Source organism: Aquila chrysaetos, chromosome 25 (assembly GCF_900496995.4).
Source record: "Aquila chrysaetos chrysaetos chromosome 25, bAquChr1.4, whole genome shotgun sequence".
NCBI classification, from domain to species: domain Eukaryota; kingdom Metazoa; phylum Chordata; class Aves; order Accipitriformes; family Accipitridae; genus Aquila; species Aquila chrysaetos.
The window spans coordinates 4,617,072-4,638,923 of record NC_044028.1 but is presented as its reverse complement, the minus strand read 5'-3'; the positions used below and the strand labels follow the sequence as shown (position 1 = coordinate 4,638,923).

Sequence of the window (21,852 nt, the reverse complement as noted above, 5' to 3'; positions counted from 1 at the left end):
CAAAAGACACCGTCAGCTTGGGTTTTGCAGGGACTGGGAAAGGGCAAGCTGAGTTTCTCCTGGCACATTTTGCTTGCAAATGTAATTTTTCCTCTTATTCCTCCTTAAAGCTGCTCTTCTCGGGACTTGCACTCGTGTTTTTCTCATGTTCCTCAGGTGAGTTTAGATAACTTCCTTTATTCTTTCTTTTATGGGTTGCATCTGAAGCAGTGCTTTCATGTATGCACCCTGCTCACTGTGCTGTCACTCCAAGCTTGTTGCTTCTCGCCTTCAAGCCCAGGAGGAAGATCTGGAGCGAGCCCATGCAGATGGGTGAGGAGGCATCTCCTGCTTCTGTATGTATCCTTCCTTTTGCAAAGCCACGACAAACACTTTGATCAGGGTCGACAAAAGGAGAAAAAGCCTTTCTGCTCTCCCTAGCAATGGTGGAGCATGCAATGATGAGACTCTCCTTGTTCTCCTGCACAACTGTTTCATAGCGAGGCCTCAGCTGTGAAGCTGCAGATGTCTCCTCTCCTGATCTAGCTCTGGAGGGCAATGCTGTCCTGTCAGTGCTGTTTGTGTGCCTCCTTTTGCTTCGGGCAAAATAGGCTATGTTAGCTTAGATGAGTGTTTCTAAACTGTTCATTCGGCTGTTGGTGACGTTTCCCGTCTTCTGCCTGGAGCAAACTGAAGATCTGAGAGAAGCCACTGGTGGATTCAGTAAGTGGCAGCAACTTCCAGCCACTGTGGTGATAGCAACAGCTCCTCTGTCCCCCACGCCCCGCGTGGATGTGGTCATCCAGACCCACTGGTGTTTTGGGAGGTCTGACTGCCCCTCAGCTCCTGCTGTAGGAGAGCAAAGCGGAATATTCTCCGGTAAGCATGGAAACAACCGTAAATAATGGGTCAAAACCCAGCCCTGAACTAGGCAGCCGTGGTTGCGTTCAGATTGGCAGTCTCGTGTCTGCTGTTACTGAGTCTGGCCCATTAAGCATGAATTCCCAGGGAAGGGACTAAGAAATCTCATCTCCAATTATTTATCTTATTACAAGGGTAGACATGGACTCGTGCCTGTGTTCCTTCCGAGCATGCTTTCTCTTGGTAGTGAGTAGGCTTTTGGGTTTAGCCGTGCTGCCGTGGTCTACCGCGTGATCAGGCACTGAGACCCTTTGCTACGCAGGACTCGACTCCAAGATGAAAGAACTCTGAGCAAGAGCACAATTTTGGTATCAACAGCCTAACTTCATGGGCTGTGGCTGTGCTGAGCGTGCTGCTGGGAGCAGAGGTACCGGGCAGAACGGCCCTGGCAGGCTCGCACCGACCTCAGCCGTGCTGGTTTGCAGTAAACCTTGGATGCAGCATCGCTGTTTTTTAGAGCAAGCGGGTAGAAAGCAGATGCTGGGGTGGTGCTGGGGGAGCGGCAGGCAGAGGCGAGCACCAGCGCTGCTCTCATCCTGCCCCTGCTTGGGAGCGGCTTGTCCCTCTGCAGCACCCGCTCCTGGCTGCGTGCTCGCCCGTCCCCGAGCGCGCACCTTTGGCGTACCGCGTCTAACCTAGCCCCAGACAAGACTCGGCCGGGCCCTTGGCAGAGACTTCTTCAGCTAATTAATGGTGCAATGTGAGCTAATGAGGCCTTTCTGCCCAACCTGCTGGAGTTGAGGAAATCTGATGCCTGCTGTTCCAAGCACCTTGTTATGTTTTGGTTTTTTAGCAGCGAGTTTTATAAATTACAGGTTGCAATAAAGGATTCGGAGATCTCTGAGTCCAGGTAAGTCTCTAAAATAGGCTAGAGGCTTTTGACAGTATTTTGATATTCTGGAAACTCTCTTGCAGGGATGAGGAAGGCCCTGGGAGAGGGAGGCTTGTGTTTGCACAGGTCCGGGTGGGGGGCTGTGCCGGGGAGCATCGAGTGACGCAGGGCAACGGACCCACCGTGTCCACACGGTGGGTACGGACTGTCACCTTTGGGTGCTGGCGCGGCACGTACCTGCTTAGCGTCTTCTCTCCTGGGTGCCCCACCTGCAGGCAGCCCCCTTGTTGCTGCCTTCCCCTCCTACCCCCCCGGGCAGGCAAGCTGTGCTTCCAAAACCCTTCTTGGCACTTCACCAGCTGGTTTCTCGGCAGCTCCGGATCGGGACTGATATTTTACCTAGGGAGGGCAGTCGGAAGCCTGGGCCTTCTGCTTGTGAAGGCGAGGGGGCTGGGGCGGGGGGGGGCCGCGCTCTGCCGCTGCGCAGCCGCTAGATGGTGGTGCGGGGCGTCCCTGCTCCTTCCCCGGCAGCATCCCAGCCTTCTTCCCCGGGAACATCCATGTCTTTTTCTCCCTTCCCTGGGAACATCCCAGCCTTCTGCCCCCGGGGCGTCCCTACTCTTTCCCCGGCAGCACCCCAGCCTTTTCCCCCCCAGGAGCATCCCTGCTCCTTCCCTGGCGGCATCCCAAACTTCCCCACACACACACCCCTAGGAGCATCCCTGCTCCTTCCCCGGCAGCATCCCAGCCTTCTTCCCCGGGAACATCCATGTCCTTTCCTCCCTTCCCTGGGAACGTCCCGGCTTTCTGCCCCCGGGGCATCCCTGCCCCCTCCCCGGCAGCATCCCAGCCTTTCCTCCCCCCCCCCCGGCCAGGAGCATCCCTGCTCCTTCCCTGGCAGCATCCCAGCCTTTTCCACCCTCCGGAGCATCCCTGCTCTTTTCTCCCTTCCCTGGGAGCATCCTAGCCTTCTCCGCTTGGCACATCCCTGCTCCTTCCCCCAGCAGCATCCCAGCCTTTACTCCCTGCTACATCCCTGCTCCTTCCCGTGTTCCTTCTCAGAGCAGAGACAGCCTTCAGTGCGTGCTCAGGGCACCTTCTCTGCACTGGTGCTCCGTGACTCAGAGCAGAACGAGATAGAAAAAAAAAAAAAAATAATCAAACCCTAAAGGTCTGTGTCTGCCCTCACCCATTGAGCTTAAGCTGCTCCAGGAGGCAGAGAGCTCTTGGCTGCTGTGTGTGCCACAAGGCTCCTGCGTGGGAAAGCTGCTGGGAGGATGGAGAAGGAGCTTATCTGCGCCTGGGCTGGGCTGGGGGGACTGTGGTGGGGCCAGGCCATAGCAGAGCGGCGGTGGTTTTAGCTGTGTCTTTAAGCCAGTGACTGTACTACTACCCTGCCATGTTTCCCTGAACTAATTGTATTGCGGCTGTTGGAATGACATCCCAAAAATTGAGCCCTGGCAGGAGGGGGCAAAGCTCTGGGCTTCACCTGGTCCCACAACCGTGGCTGTTGTCTGAAGTCTGGAGTAGGTCTGGTTTGTAGGGAAATACGAACCCTACGCCGCGACCCTTCCCTACGCACCATTGCGGTACAGGGGGCTCTGCTCCAGGTGCCCCCCGGCCCTTCAGCACCCCGTGCTTGCTCTGTATGGGCAACAAGCACAGTGAAATCGCAGAGAATATCTCTTCTCTCTTCACCCGAAAACAATTTTGAAAATGAAAGCAGGGAGGCAGAGCTAGGAGACGTTATCTCGCTCCTTTTTACCGTTTCAGATAGGAAACAGCCTTTCATCTCTCCTAGGGCAAAAGGCAATTTGCATTTCAAGAGGTCAAGACATAGCTATTTCTTTTTACCATCTGAAATTAGTTATGAAAAGTCTATTTAGAAACAAAACAACGCACGCACAGAAAGATGGCCTCTGCAGGCTCAAATTAACTGCTCCTGTCATCCCTGATTTCCCTGTGCTGCTGGAGGATGCTGAACCGAGGAGGTACAGGCTCTGCCGGAGATGCAAATGGTGCAAAACCATGAGCTGGAGCTGCTCCGGCTGTGGGGGACCTGCTGGGCTAACGGGGACAGGGGGGTCTCCCCTGGGAATCGGGGGGCTCTGCACCCCAGAGCCGTGCACAAGCTTGGCTCTAGAAAGGGCGCTGCGGCGAGGATAACTCAATAACCATTTCTCTGCAAACCCTGCCTCCCCGCTTGCTGCCAGCTCCTGCGCTCGCCCGGGAGTGGGACCTCAGCCTGGCCCTGGCAATTCAATTCTGCCTAATAAAAAGCCTCTGGCAGCACCGAGCTTGGCTGGGGTTTTCTGGGCGCTGCTCGCTTTGTTTTCTCAGCTGCTGCCTCTGCCCTCCCCGAGCTCACCGCTGCCACTTATTTATATTGGAGTTTGCATTAGCAGATGCACTCTGGGATATTCAATTACCTATAAAGAGCTGTAGCAACGCAAGCCTTTGCTGGAGCGATCAAGAGGGTTGGGGTTTTTTTTCCTTGGTTTTGGGTGTTGGGGGTTTTTTTTTTAACTTGCTTTTAAAAGAGATGTGGGGATGGGTAAAGTGGTGGTATTGAATTAAAAAAAAAAAAAAAGTGGAGTAAAGAGGGGGAGAAATAAATAAATAATTCTGTTTATGAAATGAAACAGCCGGGTAGAAAAATGATCTCCGGGAAGAAAGCAGCTCCCAGGGCTATTTTTAGCCCTTTTGTTTCTTTTTCTCACCCCCCCCTCCGCCCCCTCCCCACCCCATGCAGGCCGTGGGTTTGGTGCATGTCAGTCCCGCTGTTCTCCCTCACCTCTTGAGTGTCAGGTGATGCCTTTTTTGTTTTTGCTTTTTTTTATTGCATCTTATTTATAGTGTGGAGGCAGGGGGAAGAGCAGCAGCAAGCAGGAGAGGCCGTGCAGGCATCGCCCTCAGCCCCGGTTGGGAAAACTGAGGGGCAGGGTGGGCGGCGGGGACCGTGTCTCTGCTGCAGGACCTGTGTCACCAGTGGGGTTACCCCAGAGCTGGACGTGGGGCCCCGTTTGCTCCTTAGCAGCTTCAGGGGCTGCTGTAACCCCCCCAAAGTTCCCTTCGCCCGGATCCTGGGTGGTTGCAGTTGCTGTGCTCCCTGCGGCTCCGGGGCAGGAGTCACGTTTGGTGCGTTTTCATCCTTCGGGACCCCCACGCTGCTGCAGCCCTGGAGATCCATCGGGTCCTTCTCCTCCCGCTGGGCACCATCGCTCCTCAACCCATCCTAGGAAAGCTTTCCTCCGCCGCCCTGAAAGGCGCTCGGTGCTGCAGCCTTCCCCTTCCCCAGGCATTCCTCCCTACCCCGTATTCTTCCTCGTCCCCACATCTCCCACCACATCCCTCCTGGATGGTGCTGCTGCCCCGGGACCCCTCTCCCCTCATCTCCTCTACCACCAGCTCCCCCCGCAAAGCGAACATCCACGTGGGCTCCCATCTTTGTGCCTTTATGGAAGAAATACATAATTCTTTTATTATTCAATTAGGAATTTAACACACAATCAGGTGATCGCTTTAAGAGGATTTCCTATAAGGCAGGATTTGAATAACCGGGCTACGAGTAATATATTCCCTTAACTGGTTTATTCCTTTATCAGATTTTTTTTTCCTAAGCACTTTAATGCATTTACTTTCCCATTGTCGACACTTTTCTCCGCGCTCTTCCTCCCTCCCCAAGCTTATGCAAATCCCCCGTAAGGCGTTTAACGCGCCGTGTGTGTCAATAGTGCCGAAATCTTCGCGAAGGCATTAGGCTTCATGCATGCCCTGGCTGATTAAGGGGGGCGGTGGGGCCAGCCTGGCTGCCCAAGCCCCCTTTCAGCCTTCGCCATGGGGCCAGGGAAGGGGCCCCTGGGCTGGGAGCTGCATTTTTCTAGAGAAAAGGCTGGAGCTGAAAGTAGCTCTTTTCTTTTGCAGGGCGAAACGTGAATAGGGAGCGTGGGGCTGACCTGTCTGCCGCTGTTTGCTGCCCTGTCGCTCAGCTTTCGGGGTGCTGGAAGGGTGCGTGGAGGTGTTAAACTGGTGGGGGGAAATGTCTGTGGGTGAGACGTGAGCACAGGAGGAAGAGGCGGGTGGCAAAATAACCCACGAGCCAATATCAGCATCGGTTTGCTTGCATATCGCCTGCCCGCATGGCAGCGGGCGCGCAGGGTGCGTCGCCCTTGGGTGCCCACCCGCGCCCCGGAGCCCTGAGGCAACAGCTTTGCGCATCACTGGCAGGAAAAGCAGATTTTTTTTTTCCCACTAATTGTGCCACCGAGGGCTTAGGTCGGCTCAGCTGGTGGCTCTGCCCATTGCCGTGGTGCTGGGCAGCGCTGCCCGGCCTCTCTTGCGCCGCTGGTTTGCTTTCTGAGGAGGTGGCACCTTGCTGGCAGGCCCAGCTCGCTCTCGTCTGGGTCTTGTTTTGGGGAGGTTTTAACAGCCTTTGTGGCCGCAGGGGTCTAAGGTACCCAGTGTGGGGGGAGAAGCCTGGAGCACTGGCTCCGGGGGATCCATTTGCCCTGCTCACCTTTGTGGAGCGTTCACTCTGAAACCTACGGACAACCGCTTGGACACTGGAAAAAGGGAAGCACGGGGAGAAGGGCAGCATATGCTAACACGATAGGAATAGCCAAAGGGACTGTACTGCCTGTAACTCGTGGTTTCCCCATCGTCAGAGGGGCTCAGGCTTTGTGGCTGCTGGCGAGGGTCTTTGTGAGCCTGGCACGGGGGAAAAAAAACCCATCCAAGGATGGCTGTCACCATTTTCTCCTTCCAGAGAAAAATCTCTTCTCTCAACCTGAGTCTTTAAATAGCCCGGTGAGTGGGAGCAAGCTGAACCGGCCCTTCTCGGCCCTTCTTTCCTCCGCACCCACCACTGATTGTCTCCTTTTTTATCCCATCCTGCTGCTCTGCCTGTGCGTGCAGCAATTATGCAAAGTTGCAATCAAGGAGCTGAATTAGCAGCTCATCTTGGATTAATTAGTGATGGATGCAAATCTCTTTCAACAAAGAAGGGGGGGTGGGAATGCAAAAGCTGTGGGTATCCTCTCCGGGTTTCTCCAGCTCTCCCAGGCTGGTGTAGCTGACTTGGGGACGGGAGGGATACACAGAGTAACACCTTGCAGGAGAATTGGAGCATCCGCGTGGAAGTTGGTCCTTGGCCTTGGGAGGAGGGCTGGGTGCCCAAAAGCTGATGCTCAGGTCAGCCCCTGCATCTCCCTGGAGCATTTAAACCTAGTGCTTTGGGCTTAGAGCAAGTCCTCCTCCCACCCCAGTCCTGTTGCGAAGCTTGGAGAAAACCCAGTTAATCCCCGCAGCCTCCAGTGCCGAGCTCCCGCCAGCACCGGGGATTTCTATTCGCCTACAATCGGATTGCAACAAACCCCTCCACTTGCACTGAACAAATTCCCTGGCTACTCCCCGCTTCTCGCAGGCCCCGATAATCCCCCAAGTGTGACTCTGGCCAAGAGACAACATCCCTGATTAATCTCCACCGTCTCCGTGCAAAGCCGGTGCTGCCAAGGATGTTCCCAGTGCCGGCACGGCACGCTCGGCTGGCGCTGGGAGCAGACCCCAGGGAAGGATGTGAAGGCTGCGATGCTATTTAAAGGAGTTTTTCCAAGAAGGGATTGCAGGCTCGGGAATGGCCTCCCCTTCCCGTGAAGCGGAATAGATGCGCAGTGCTCCAGGGAGCGCTGAGCGTGGGGGTGTTGGAGCGGGGGGGGGGGCTCAGATGTTTCATCCCTTTGCCTGGTTCCCCCCGCTCAGCAATCACAGATACGGTGTCACCCACCCCGGCTGGTGCAGAGGGGACACGGCACTGGGCACAGAACGCCCAGGGCACCCTGGCAGGGTGAGCACGGCTTGGTTAAGGAGCCGGGTTTTGCTGCTCCTTAACCAAAGGACGGCTCGTGGCTGCGCCCACGGGGATGGGGACAGCAGGGACAACCACTTCCCGCGCTCCCCAAGGGTTTAAAGCTGTGGCTTCATGTTTTTGGCAGTGCGGTGGGATGCAGACACCTGAAAGGTCTCTCCTTGCTCTCACCTCCGCAACAGCAATGATTAAAAAAATCTGACTCCGCTGGAAGGGCAAGAAAAAAAACCGCAATATAGGAGATTTCTGGAGACCATCCTAATCCGACCTCTCCGAGCCAAATGAATCCGCAGCGTCTTATTCCACCCAGCGGGATTAATCGGTGTTCGACCAGGCTCCAGGAAAGCGAGGTGAGGCTCTGAATAGCACGGACCTGTGGCGAGGTGGCTGCAGGGTGTTAGCTGGTTCACGGAGCCGAGCAAATCCCTCCTCGTAATCCAGCAAACGCCACCGAGATGCACCCGCTCGTGCCGGGAGCTGTGGGACAGCAGGGAGAGGCAGGAAAAGGGGAGAAGGCAAAAATACCTCTAAAAAGCTGTGGTGCGGGTGAGGAATGCTCCGTGGCTCATGTTGTTGGATGTGGGGGTGCAGGGGAGAATCCAGGATGGGGCTGGGGGGGCGATGTCCCTCCTGCCATGGGGATCGGGGTGTCTGGGCCAGCTTCGCCCCATCGTTCTCAGAACCTGGCGGGTTTTCCAGGCTGTTAAAGTGGGTCAAGCAGAAACCCAAGGAGCATCCGAGCTCACCAACCTCAAGCCAGCTACATCAAAGCTGAATTATTCAGGGCCAGCTTAAAAAATTGAAGAGCCCAGCAAAACTCAGGGAGAGCCCAGCTCACAGGATCAACCCCCCCCATGCCCCCGTCGGGCAGAGGTGGCTCAGCCTGCCCATGCTCGGGAGGCAGCTTGGGCGTTTGGGGAGGGTGGACGGCGTTGTTTGGGTCTAACACTGCCCTTGAGGGTGGGAAAAGCAGAGAGAAAGCACTCGAAGAAGTTCACCCTGATGGATTCATCTCCCTGGGGTCCCCCATAACCCGCCAAGCTGTAGCTTTGGGTACCCCAGCACGGCCCCATTGCGCCCACAGTAGAAAAAGCAGAAAGGGAACCCCCTTGTCCCCCAAAATGGGGATCAAGAGGTCGCGTGATTTTAGACAGGACGGTAAAAGTCAGGGGCTTGTTATTTGCCACGAGGTGTTTGGTCGCAGCATCTCCCCGCGGCTCAGAGAACACCAAGTGCTTTTGGGAGCTGAGATGCTCCCCTGAGCTCGGTTGCTTTTATAGGACCCCCCACTCCTCAGCTCCGTACCTGGGGCTTCGGGATGGGGAAAACCAGCTTGTGGAGAGAATCCCTGCGGAAGGCGGTGAGTAATTCTGCCTGGCGAGTGCCGTGAAAAGGCGAGCGCACATATGCTTCAGCTCATCCTGCTCTTTTTGTAGAGTACTCACACCATCTGGGTGCCAACCAGTGGCAGGCATGGCCAGGGACACCACCCCCCCCCAGTCCCCCCCTCTTCTTAAGTTTCCAGGGTACCTGGCAGGGGGTGATGGGGTCTGGTGTAGGGCAAGGGGACAAACCCCAAGAGGAGTGAGGTTCTTTTTGATGTTTTACAATGGCACTATCAAATCAGAGCTGAACAAACCCATCCGGAACAAGCAGCCTGAAAAATCCCCCCTTGCACTCATGCACTGAGCTGTGCAGGTGCTCAGCCAAGGTGAGAGCAGGGAAAGCTGAGCCCCTGGCTCCAGGCAGAGCTTGGCGCAGCAGTCTGGTTTGTTCTGAGCCAAACTCCGGCTATTTCAGCCAAGGAGAAAAGATGGAAATTTCCACCTGGCCTGTTTTCCTCCATGTGACGAATTTGCGGGAGCCCCTTTGCTCAGCCCTGCTCCCGGCCAAAGGGCGGCTGAGGAGGCACAGCCGGTTTTGCCTCTAATTTCCGCTGGCGTGAGTGGCAGCGGCGCATCCCGCCGGCCCCGCACGCTGATTTATACAACGCAGCATTTATTGACTGTGAGAAGATTGTAATTCACAGCCCGGCGCGTTGCAGCCATGGCGTGTGAGCGGGGATGGTACTTCTTCTCCTTCCCGCTGCCGCCATCCTCCCACGCTCCGGGTGGGGAGAGCGCAGCAAGGGCTGGTCCCCCAGGGCTCTCACCCAGCTCGGAGGGAGGGGGCACCTGCCGTGTCCCCCACCCTGTGCCTTGCTGCTCCTGCGAGAAAAACCCGATAGCATCAAATCCCCGTGATGGTGCCTGCAGCCTTGGCCAGCTCACCCAGCTCAGGAGGGGTGGGGACACCGCCGTGTCCCTGCCTGGAGCACCCTCCTTGGGGACACGCGTCCCCTCCCTGGACAGATGTCCCCACCACCCCACGCTGTTGGTTCCCTTCCTTCTCTGCTTCCACCCACTGGTTATACTGGGGAGCAGACCCCCCACACACTTGCTTCCCCAAAAAGCTGGGGGATTGCTGTGTTCTGCTAGCCAGAGCTGCAATCCATCCATCCATCCATCCATCCCTCCATCCATCCCTCCCTCCATCCATCCGTCTGCCCTTCTGTCCATCCATCTACTCTTCTGTCTGTCCATCTATCCATCCATCCTACCTGTCCATCCACCCATGGGACAGCTCCCGCTGACCCTCTTGGCCCCTCTCACGCCAAAACCATTTGCAGGGTGGGAAGGCCCCTGCCCCTGCAAAGCTCAGGTCCTAAATGAAATTACCAGGCCTTTCTTCCTAATTAATCTCTCTTCCCAATTACCTCCAGGCCTCCGAAATCCCCCTTAAAGCACCTATAGGCGATGCCTACGGGGTAAAAAAAACCTTTCCTGTGGCCCCCGGGGCTACCCCAGCCCTCACCCGGCGGCCCGGGACTGGCGGGGAGGGGGGGGTGGCTGCTGGGAGCACCCCAGCTCCCGGTGCGCACCCCGGGGGAGGGTGGGGGGGAACCCGGGGGTGGGGGGGGAGCGGAGGAGGAGTGAAGGGGAGGCGGGAGGCAGGGCTGGGCCTCTGCTTTTCGCTCGCAGCCGCCGCACTCGTCCTGGTGACCCCCCCCCCCCACACACACACACGCTCCACGCTCCCCCGGAGGAGGCTCCGCTATGGCGGGGCCGGGGGCCGGCGGCCGCCGGGGCTGAGCGGGGCGGGAGCAGCGCGGATGCCGCAGAGCCGCCGCGGAGGAGGGAGGTAAGAGCAGCCGCCGACCTGTTGGGTACGGCCGGGACCGCCTGCGTGAGGAGAGAGGGGGTGAGGTACGGGGAGATGTCTCCCCTGACCCCCCCCGCCTTCCCCCGAACCCCCCTGCCCTCCCCGGCTCCCGAGCATCCTTCCCCCGGGCGCGGCCGGGGACGGGATTCCTTCTCCTTCTCCTTCTTCTCCTTCTCCTTCTCCTCCTTCTCCTTCTCCTCCTTTTCCTTCTCCTCCTTCTTCTCCTTCTCCTCCTTTTCCTTCTTCTCCTTCTCCTCCTCCTCCTCCTCCTCCTTATCCTCCTTCTATCTCCAGCAAGGAGCTTCTCCTTCAGCCCGAGGACCGGGGCGGGGGGGGGGCGGTTATTGAATTCCCTCTGTTTATTGCAACTTTGCTGCTTGCAATATGTCGCTGGGGGGGGGGCACCCTTTCGCTGGGGGGGGGACCCTTTTGCCAGAGGAAAAAATCGTTTCTCTGCCCTGACGGGGCAAGGGGCGGGGTCTGCGGTAGCTGGGGGGGTCACCCGGCACTGGGGTGCAGTGGGGTAGGGGTCCCCTGCTCAGCCCGGTCCTACGGGTGCCCTGTCCCCGGGTGAGACCCCCCACCCCTGGGTCGTGATGGAGGACCCCCTGCCCTCCCACCTTGGGTCCAGAGGGACCACAGGGCCCAAGTCCCCTCCCGTGGACACGGGTGCAAATCCAAAGGGAGGGGAAAATCCGATTTATCGCGGCGCAGGGTTGCTCGGAGGAAGCGAGGCGGACGGGTGCTGAAGGGCTGGTCCAGCACCGTGGCTGTGCAGCGCATCCCACTCTGCTCCCAGCCCCAAGAAGTTTGGGCCACAGTAGGTACGGGGTGTTTCCAGTCGACGTGTTCTCCAGCTGGGATCTCTGCTATGGAAAAACCCTGCAACAGGCTTTCCCGGCATCCCGGGAGATGCTTCCCGCTGGGCTTTATTGCCTGGGGTAGCAGCAGGCATAGGAGGATGCTCGGTAGAGGGGATCACAGCCAGCTCCTGGGTGAGCAATGGGACAGAGCGGTGTCCCCAGCCGAAACGTGCCCCGCTGGGTTGTCCTGCCCGCGGGGGTCTGGGATGGGGGGGTCTTGGGGCCCACCCTAGTGTGGTGCAGGGTGGGCACCCCAGCCTGGCCCCATCCAGGCCTCCGCACGGCCTCGGGGCCGTGGCAGTGCTGCTCCGTGCCACCAGTCCCTGCAGCGAGCAGATGCATTTGAGGCTCTAGGATTGTGCTCACGGGGTCTGGGGGTACCGCATTTGCCACCCACCCCAGGGCCCCCCCCCCAGCATCTGACCCATCCTGGCAGCCGGGAGATGCTAGAAATCCTCTCTGCTCCTGCAAACACCACATCTGCCAGGGAGACCAGAGAAATCACTCATTGATTTTTTTTCCTCCCTTGCCTGCCTCAACCTGCTGTCTTGGAGGAGATTATTATTTTTTTTTCCCCCCCCCCCCCCCCGCCAAGCCATCTGGGTGGTCTGCGGGCGGCGGGCGCGGAGGCAGGCTGGCATCTAGCGACTGGCGTCGGTAATACAGAGCAGCCCCCCTCGCTGCCCTGGGCTGCTCCCCAAGGCCTGGGCTGGGATGGCCCCAGAAGGATGAACCCTATTTTGGATGGCTCTGGTAGGGTCGCTGGAGGATGCCCAGGGGTTTTGGGAGCTCGTTTGGGGATGCATTTGGTGCGGACCGTCTCGGGCATGCTGCTGGGGTCTCGCCAGCAGCTTTCTGAGCGTCTCCCTGCTCTGCCATGGTCCCTCGGAGAAGCAGATCCGAAATGCTGGCCTTAAAAGCCGGGTCGCATCCCATCCTCTCCCTGAAAAGGCTGCAGGAGTGTGTCTGCCCAGGTCGGTGGCTCTGCCCCAGCCCCGGGCAGCAGAGGTGCTGAAAAAGAGCGTAAACCAGAGTAAGTGTGTGCTGCCTGCAGAGAGCAAGGGCTTCCCGAGGCAGCCGGGATCTTCCCCGGCAGCCACCCTCCATGAGTGGTTTTCACCCATTAATTTCTCTAATTGCTTTTGGAAATCGCAGCAGCGTTTGGCATTGGTAGCATCCCAGTGAGGTGCTGAACCAGGCTGGGGCGAGCGCTGTGCCTCGGGGGTGTCTCACGTGGATCCCCCCCCCGATTACCGCTCACCATCCCAAATCTAAACTCCCGCCCAGTGGGTCGAGGGACCCCGCTCTCCTCCAGGAAAACATCTTTCCAGGTGGAAAAAACATAGGATCCACAGCAATACAGTGGGGTGGGGAAGGCTCAGGGCGACCCACATGCCATCCATCCCTTACAGACCCCTGGCATCACCCGGACGATGATCCCATGGGGACACACAGGAGCCACGACCCACCCGTGTGCCCCGGGGGTGTCACCGCTCTCCCCCCCTCCCCAGGTCGGCCACGATGGGCTCGGTGGGAGCCGAGCGCTTCAAGGAGCTGAGCCCGGCGGGAACGCCGGAGGGCAACGTGGTGATGAGCTTCAGCTTCGACAGTTACCAGCTGGAGGAGGACGAGCTGCAGCGGGGCAGCCAGGCCAAGGGCATCCTCACCTTCATGGAGCCGGGTGAGGGCAGGCATGGCCCCGACCCGCAGCCAGGAGCCGGGTTCCCCGCTGGTTTCCCACCCATTTCGGATCTTCCTGGGACAGGTTTAATAGCCACAAACGGCCTGAAATGCCATAAAAATGCCTAGTGCCTTTTTTCGGACCTGTTTGTACCCACGTGAGCCACCACGGCGTGCCGTGGCAGTGGGCTCTGCGGGTTGGCAGGGAGTTGAGGGTTCACACCCTGGCTCTCCCTCAGCCTGCAGCTTCACCCTTCCCAGTGTAGGGCTCAGGGATGCTCCCGGGATTTAGCCCAGCCCTGCTCCACATCCCAGGGCAGCCCTGTCCGCCTCCACAGCCCCCCTCAACCCCTCCTGCACCTTGATTTTGGCTGTTACCTACACTGCCTGGCTCTCAGGTTATTAGACTGCAATTTAAAACTCATCAGCCCCCAAAGCCCGGGTGTTTTCCTGCCTCCTGGGTCTCTCGTTGAAATGCCTCTATTTAGGAAGGAGTTTCTCAGGGCTGGGGCTGTTTGTTTGTGAGATCTGTGGGGCGCTGGGCTGCTTGCTGTGGGTGGGACATCCCCTCATTTGCCATAAAGGATGTGAAAGAACCATTCGTTGCCTCCGTGCTGGGGTCTGCTGCAGGTCCCATGGGTGCAGCAGTGCCGCTGTCCTGTCTTTTTCTCTTTCTTTCCCCTTCTGGGGCAGTTTCTGAGGATCCCGAGCCCCAGGATCGATACCATGGGATTTACTTTGCCATGCTGCTGGCCGGGGTGGGATTTCTCCTGCCGTACAACAGCTTTATCACCGATGTGGACTACCTGCACCATAAATACCCAGGTAGGTCTCCAGCAGCTGCAGCAATTCCCGGCCCCCCCCCCAAACCTGGGGAGAGCTTGGCCCCGCTTCCAGGGGAGCTGGACCCCTGCCATCCCCCATCACCTGCCTCTCCGCAGGGACCTCCATCGTCTTCGACATGAGCCTCACCTATATCCTGGTGGCCTTGGTGGCCGTCATCCTCAACAACGCGCTGGTGGAGCTGCTGAGCTTGCACACCCGGATCTCCGTGGGTGAGTGGGGGGTCCCCGCGCCCCTCGGCAGTGCCGGCCCCGTGCTGTCCCCCCACCACCCGCCTCCGTCTCCCACCCGCAGGCTACCTCTTCGCCCTGGGGCCCCTGCTCTTTGTCAGCATCTGCGACGTCTGGCTGGAGCTCTTCACCCGCAGGCAAGCCTACGCCATCAACCTGGTCGCTGTCGGGGTGGTGGCCTTTGGCTGCACAGGTATGCGGGATGGCGGCTGGCAAGCACAGCCCTTCAGATGGGGTGGGAAAACAGCCCCATCCCCAAGAGCCGTGGTCTCCTGGGACAACCTCTTGCTCTGATTGCTATAAGCTGACCCTCGTGTCCCTGCTCCATCCCCTCCACCTCTGTTCAGGCACCGCGGAACTGGCCAGGGGCACCAGCACCAAGTCGTGCATTGGTCCCCAATACCACCAATGTGGGCTACCGTGACGGTTTTGCTCTCTGAGCCCCCATGGTGGCTTCCCAAGCCCCTGCACCCGTGGCCACTCTTGGTGGGAACAGCCATGGTGGGGCATCCAGGGAGGGCAAAAAACCCCCCCCGCTTTTGGGGCAAGGAGGCTTTGGGCACTGCGGTGGCTATTCAGGAAGGATGCGGCTCCCGGATGGCACAGCAGATGGGCTCCCACCTGGGTTTCTTTCCCCTACCCGGCATTTCGGCTGCAGCAATAATCCCTCCTTCTCCCCTCGGCGCATCTCTCCTGAAGTGCAGCAATCCAGCTTCTACGGCTACACGGGGCTCCTGCCCAAGCGCTACACGCAGGGAGTGATGACGGGCGAGAGTAAGTACCCGCTCTGCTGCCCCGCGTCCACCTCCGACCGCAGGGGCTTGCTCGGGGGGACCCTCCTGCGCCTTCTCCTGGGGTCCCAGCGAGTCACACCCGGGGCCCCACTCTCCCCAGCGCAGCCCAGCCGGGTTGCCAGCAGATCGCGGACACCCCAGGGTGCTCCCCAGCAAACGGGGATGTTGAATGGTTTCTAAAAGTCACTTGCAAGACCCACTGCGGTGCCATGCCAAGCTGGGGTTGGGGATGTCTGCCAGGAGCTGGCTTCATCACCCCAAAATCACCGCTGGTAGCTCCTCCACACCTGGAGGCATCACATCCACACGGTGGGGGGCTGACGGGGGTCCCTGAGCCGCGAGGTTCGGTGGGACCCGGTGCCGATCGCTCTTCCGTGCCACCAGGCACCGCTGGGGTCATCATCTCGCTCAGCCGCATCTTCACCAAGCTGCTGCTGTCAGATGAGAAGGAGAACACGGTCATCTTCTTCTTCATCTCCATTGGCATGGAGCTGACATGCTTCATCCTCCACCTCCTGGTGAAGCGCACCCGCTTCGTCCGCTACTACACAGCGTGCTCCAACAAGGGTCTCCCCGAGACCCGGGGGGCCGGCGACCGCGGGACAGGCTACCGTGTCCACCACGACGTCACCGCTGAGGATGTCCGATTTGTAAGCCGAGGGTGGGTTTCCCCGCTGGCCCCTGGGTCCCTCTCGCCACTGGAGCTCAGCACCGGCATCCCCTCTTCCCCCCACCCAGGAGAACCAGCAGCGGGGGCAGTCGAGCTCCCCCCGGGGCAGCCCGGGCCCTGAAGCTGAGCTGGCCGGCAGCGGCACCTACATGCGCTTTGATGTCCCTCGGCCCAAAATCAAGAGGAGCTGGCCCAGCTTCAGAGGTGGGTGGCGGACAAGCCAACCGGGTGGTTTTGCAGCATTTTGTGGGGCAGAATGAGTGACTGGTGGCCCAGGGCTTTGGTGAAGGGTCACCCTTTTCTCAATGTGCCCAAAAACATGGGGCGATCTCATCCTTGGAAGCTACCCTTGGGGTGCAGGCAAGACTTTCAGGCTCTGCAAGGGGAGGGCTGCGAGTTTTGGCTGAGCTGTGCTGCCTGTCCTTGCCAGACATGCTGCTCCACCGCTACGTCGTGTCCCGGCTCATCTGGGCCTACATGCTCTCCATTGCCATGACCTACTTCATCACGCTGTGCCTCTTTCCCGGGCTGGAGTCGGAGATCCACAACTGCACGCTGGGGGAATGGCTCCCCATCCTCATCATGGCCATCTTCAACCTCTCCGACTTCGTCGGCAAGGTAGGAGAGAGGCCGACACCAGTGCGGTGGGGGCCTGCCTCATTTTTGTGTCCTCTTTCAAAGCCGCTTGGCTCCACCAAGGGTCATCTCCACCCCATGGGTAGCTAACCAGTGCGAGGTAGCTCACTGGCATGGCCGAGGTTGAGCTCCTGCAGCAGTTGGTCTTTCCACCATCTCGTCTCCAACTCGCTGCCCCATTTTGGGCACCATGTTGCCCTCCTCAGCCTCCTCAACGCCCCCCCCCCAGCACGATCTCTGCCCCTCGCTGCAGATCCTGGCTGCCCTGCCCTACGACTGGAGAGGGACCCATCTCCTCGTCTACTCCTGCCTTCGTGTGGTCTTCATCCCCCTCTTCATCATGTGCGTCTACCCCAACGGGAAGCCCACCTTCAGCCACCCCGCCTGGCCCTGCATCTTCTCCCTCCTCATGGGCATCACCAACGGCTACTTCGGCAGCGTCCCCATGATCCTGGCTGCCGGCAAAGTGAGCCCCGAGCAGCGGGAGCTGGCAGGTAAGACCGAGCCCTCCTGGGAATCCCATGCAGGGTGGCCAGAGCGCCCTGACACCCTGTGTCCCTTTCCACAGGGAACACCATGACCGTGTCCTACATGACAGGCTTGACGCTGGGCTCGGCTGTGGCGTATTTTGCCTACAGCCTCACCAGTACGTCCCACAGTACCTGTTTCTACACCGAAACCTCCAACGGCTCCTTTACGTCGGGGTACTGAGCCCCGGGGTGGGGCGATGGGGACAAGACGGGACCTGCTTCCCACAATGGTCCCCACCGCCCCGCTTGGTCCGTGTCCCTCCTCGGGGAGGGAGCCTGGAGCCAGAAAGCTGCCCCAGGGTGGACAGGGACCGGCATCCTGTTGGCATGGGGTTGTGGCATCCCGAAACGGCCCGTGCTGCCCAGCCAGGCGCTGCGCAGGGCCACTTCTTGGGGTGACATTCCCCCCAGCCTGGGGGACGGTCCCATTGCTCTTGGGGGGCTCCCCATCAGCGATGTGCAGCTCTCCAGTGGAGGTGTGGGGAGGGTGTCTTCTGTTTGAGCCAAGCCCTTGCCAAGGAGGAAGAAAATACTGCCAAATCCCAAAGGGAATAGGACCAGCACCGGGGAGGAGGGTGATGGAGGGCTGGTGAGGAAGAGGAGCAACAAGAGAGGAAGGAAATGCTCCTTCAGTCCCTGGTGGCTTTGGGAAGGTGGGTCTTGGCTTTTATTGATGGTGCTGCAGGTTTTCACCAAGAATGGCTTGAAATCACGATCCCTCCCCTCATACACCAATCGCTGTGTAAAAGACCAAATTCACTTCTGCTGGTTGGAAAAAAAAAAAAACCTTTTTTTTTTTTTTTTTTGGTTGTGTCTTGGTTTTGCCCCCCCTAACTGTGAGAGGCAGGGTCTTGCCTCCCCCCACCCCATGCTGCCCCATCACAATGGGGCAGAAGGAGGCGGGGGGGGGTGTCTCTCGAGGCCCCAGCACTGCCACCGCTGAGCTTCAAGATTCAGCGCAAGGGACATAAATGAAGCCAATGCCAAATTAAACGTCTTTGCACCGATACCTGGTCGTTAGCTGTGCCACTGGCACTGGCACGGCCCTGGCACTGCAGGCACTTGGCTGCTGGTGATGGGCTGGGCTGGCAAACACACACAGGGCGATGCCTGCTGCCTCTCCTGTGGGGTCTCGGGGTGCCCCTTGTGCTGCTCCCCATCTCCAGGGTCCCCTCTGTCACCTGGGGTGGCTGGACCTGTCACCGGGTCCCATCGAACCCGTGCCAGCCTGCAAACTGCTGCCGAAGTGCAACACCGTTACGGGCAGCAAGAGGGAGAGGGAATGGGCTGAGCGAAGCAGAAACCATCTAGAGAAGGAGCGAACAGCAGAGGCTGCTGCTTTTTGGGACCAGTGGCACCTCCCAAGGAAGCAAAGCCCAAGAGCTGGAAGCAGCAGGAGGAAGCAAGCACCACGCTTGGGACCCTCGACCTGGCCCCACCGGCACCAGAGGGTCTCGCCATGCCAAGCCCTCGGCTGGTGGAAGTGCAGCTCACACCAAAAAGAGCAAATCCAGCGTTTCATCCTCAACACATCGTCCCTGCAGGGCTCGGGGGTACGGGAGCTGCCGTGAGCGTGGTCGCAGGGGAAGGACTCACACCTCCTGCCCCACAGGTCCCTGTGAGCAGAGACGACTGCTCCGGGGTCTGATCCTGTCCATCGGTGCCACCCCACAGGGGAACTGTAAGACGGACGGGGTCTCCCCGAAGAGCCACGCGATGCCTGGGTTGGGTCTTTCCCCAACCACAAGGCAGGGGCTGAGCCAAAAAGCGATCATTGCCACCAAGGTGGAGAGAAACCCCGCAGTCAGGACAAGCGAGACAAAGAAAGATGCTTCGTTGGGTTGCTTTTTTTCAATTAATTTTTTTTTTTTTTTATGAAAAAAGATCACACGGAGTTCTCCAACAAACAGAATGCCAAAAAAATTTTTAAACAAAACATAAACAAAACAAAACAAAAAAAAAAGACAAAAACCTGGCTCTCCTTTCCTCTCGATTGTCTGAAATATCCTTGTGTTCCATAGAAGGCAGTGGGTTTTAAGTGCTTTCTATTTAACATTAGCATAAAATCTCTCTCGCGCGCTCTCTCTCTCGCTCTTTAAAATATGCTCACACAATTTGCTTCTAGAAGTACAGTACACTTTGAGCGTGGGGGGTGTGCCTGTTCCCAGATCATTTACAATCACAATCCAACAGGAAATAAAAAATAATATTCTAAACGTCAGACTGTGTTCATTTCTGTCGTTTTTTTTCTTTTTTTTATAATTTCATAATTTTTTTCACAGTTTTAAAAAGTTTATATTTATATATATATATTTATATTTATATTTATAATTAAAAAGTTGAATCCATTTAAAGACTTATAATACAGGAGGGCTAAAGAGTCTTTTGGTACATTAAAACTGTACAGGCTAGAACCGTCACTATCCGCTGCGCCGAGGCACCGGTGGCCTGGGTTGGAGATGGTACGAGCTCAGCACCATGTGGTTCATTTAAAGGACGAGGGGTAACTTTGCAGGGGTGTCCCTCTCCCCTGAGCCCCGGCCTCCAGTCTCTGGTACGCAGCCGGTACCAGGGCGGATAGTTTCCAATCTGTCCTTGTCTTAAGCGTCTCCCCACCGGAGCCTGGGCCGTCACTCCCGGCCGAGCCGGGCCCCGCTCCGTGTCCTAGCAATCTGTAGTGCGAGTCGGTAGTTGCAAAGATCAGTGCGTCTCTTGGAGGTTTTTTTTTTGTTTTAAGTGCAAGGATGTTGCATCGTTGCATGGTTCTCCTCCGGCGTCCCCTCTGGCCAGGTGCATCCCTGGTGCGGCAGCGGTGATGCCACGGCTCCGGCGTGTGCCCACGAGACAGTGGGTCAGCTCTGCAGAGGGAGTGAGGAGGCAATGGTGGCGGCTCTCCAGGAGCCGTGGGGAGTTTGGCCGGCTGGATGGAGCAAGCTGAACGGTCCCCTCCCTGAGCCCAAGGTGGCAGTGGGGCTCTGGCTGTGGAAACGCCGCAGGTGGGCACGGCCGGGCTTCACACTCTATCCCCATTCCCTTCAAATGATGGGCGAGGGCTTTCCAGCAGCTCCACGTCTCTGCTCAGGCAAGGCATGGGGGGCAAAGCCGGGTGAGGGATGCCGAAATCCAATGGCCTGTGGTCTCCTCTGCTCCAAGCACGGAGCAGCAGCTTTTCCCAGTCGCTTCCTGCCCCCCTTCACTGCACACTCCAAGACGAGTTCTTTGTTCGCCAAGTGTCACCCCCTCACCATGCGCTTGCTCCCCCCGGCACCTTTCCAGGGCAGAAGGGACACAGAGCAACAGGGAAAGTGGGTTCAGACTGTTTGTTCAAGGCAGTGGGAAGGCAGCATCCCAGACTGGATGTTGGCTCGTCTTCCACCCGGCTCCTCCCAGCCCAGAGGACTTCTGCTGCCGTCTCCGTGCTGGGGCCAGCTCTGCCCCTTCGTGCTCCACGCTGCTGGCCGGGGGCCTCCAGGGAAAGGGAACCGCAAAAAGGCGCTGAGAGGATCGAGACGAGGCGCTGAGAGAGACTCATCTCCTTTCTCTTTCACCCTGTCCTTCCTAAAGGGTCATGCGAAACTAAGCAGGAAAGGGAATATAAGGACGGAGAGGAGCGTACGCAGAAGGCTAGCGGCTGTCCTTCCACGTACATGCGGCTGCCGAGTTACTGATGGGGGCAAATGACACAAAAGGGATCCCTCCTGCCGGGGGGTCCCGCTGGTGAAATGATCACGAGACCCATGTGCTTTCCTGGACCAAAAGGAGGAAGGGAGAAGTTGGTCAGTGTCACCTTACTTAAAGCCACTTCCAGAAGAGCCTTGGGGTTCAAGCACCACCACCACCACCCCCCAACGGCATCTTCCTCAAGTCCTGTAACTGTTTCCCCAACCCCTTTCTTCAGCCCTCTCCTTCCTCCTCGTGTCTCTCGCGCTCTCCTGTCTGTAGTGTGACACAGAAGTCATGAGCATTGAAAGAAACAATCATGTCGTCTGAACAGGCACGTCCTCAGGTTTGTCCCGTCCCTTCCCAGGGGGTGGCACGTGTCCCCTGGGCGGTCAGCAGATGACAGGGACCCCGTCGGTGTTGAAGATCATGCCCGTAGTGGGCTCGTAGGTCCCTGCAAGGTAGTAGAGGTCCTCACTGTCTTGATATTTCTTCGTCTTTAGCATCTGCTCATATTGATCCAGACCAACAACAAGACACTTGTGTGAGATGGTCTGGACATCGTTTTCATCCACGTGAGAGGACTGGTAGAGGGCTCGCTGCATTACGGGAACAGAAGGAGGGAGACAGAAAGAAAAGGAGCAATTAGATCTCACAGCATTTACAGCATCATCTTCAACAGGCAGGAAAAACGTCCACCGCAACTGGCCAGGGCTTGTGCTCACACTCGAGCAGAACACCCCACTCATCTCCACTGCCAGCCCAGGGGATGGACACCGGGAATCTGCACAGGCCCCCGGGCAGTGCGGACACAATCCATCCAGTGCACTAAACCTGAGCCCTTGCTTTCACTCAGCTCCCACTGATGGGAATGCTGTGACTGCTGAGCGCACAGACAGGGGAATACAGAGGCCAGGAGGCTGTCATCCTCGCTTCAAAGATGCAAATGCAAAGATGGGTGCTGGATACCAGCCCTCTGTTCCTCACAACACCAGCAGCTACTCCCACCCTCCCAGAAACACCCATCCAAAGTACTAGGCGCTGCGGACTCAGCAGCTGAGGCAAAAAGCAAGAGCCAGAGAAGCTCGTGGGGCATTTCCCCAGCAGCATTTGTTACAGGGTCCCCCACATCCCCTCCCAGCCCTCCCCC

At 58.1% G+C, this 21,852-nt stretch overlaps 2 protein-coding genes across 15 annotated transcripts in view; one reads left to right on the top strand and one right to left on the bottom strand.

Moving 5' to 3' along the window:
- The first annotated feature begins 1,623 nt into the window (after positions 1-1,623).
- On the top strand, positions 1,624-19,263 carry SLC29A4 (solute carrier family 29 member 4). 5 transcript variants are annotated; one of them, XM_030002048.2, is made up of 12 exons: positions 1,624-1,750; positions 7,723-7,945; positions 13,171-13,340; positions 14,033-14,164; positions 14,281-14,394; positions 14,477-14,605; positions 15,112-15,186; positions 15,591-15,856; positions 15,945-16,080; positions 16,307-16,494; positions 16,766-17,006; positions 17,081-19,263. In XM_030002048.2, exons 3-12 carry the CDS (start codon positions 13,181-13,183, stop codon positions 17,221-17,223), a joined length of 1,584 nt encoding a protein of 527 aa, XP_029857908.1. In that variant the 5' UTR covers positions 1,624-1,750; positions 7,723-7,945; positions 13,171-13,180; the 3' UTR covers positions 17,224-19,263. The 5 variants fall into 5 exon arrangements, with proteins under 5 accessions (XP_029857908.1, XP_040976209.1, XP_029857907.1 ...); XM_041120275.1 differs by lacking the exons at positions 1,624-1,750; positions 7,723-7,945 and adding an exon at positions 10,603-10,775 and having other exon boundaries at positions 14,281-14,390; positions 15,117-15,186; XM_030002047.2 differs by lacking the exons at positions 1,624-1,750; positions 7,723-7,945 and adding an exon at positions 10,605-10,775.
- The window catches only part of TNRC18 (trinucleotide repeat containing 18), a 57,328-nt gene continuing 54,359 nt past the window's right edge, over positions 18,884-21,852 (bottom strand). For all 10 annotated transcript variants that reach the window (XM_030002037.2, XM_030002042.2, XM_030002040.2 and 7 more), the window contains one exon: positions 18,884-21,301. In XM_030002037.2, coding sequence (XP_029857897.1) covers positions 21,095-21,301 — 207 coding nt within the window. In that variant the 3' untranslated portion in view covers positions 18,884-21,094. The remainder of the gene's footprint in view (positions 21,302-21,852) is intronic.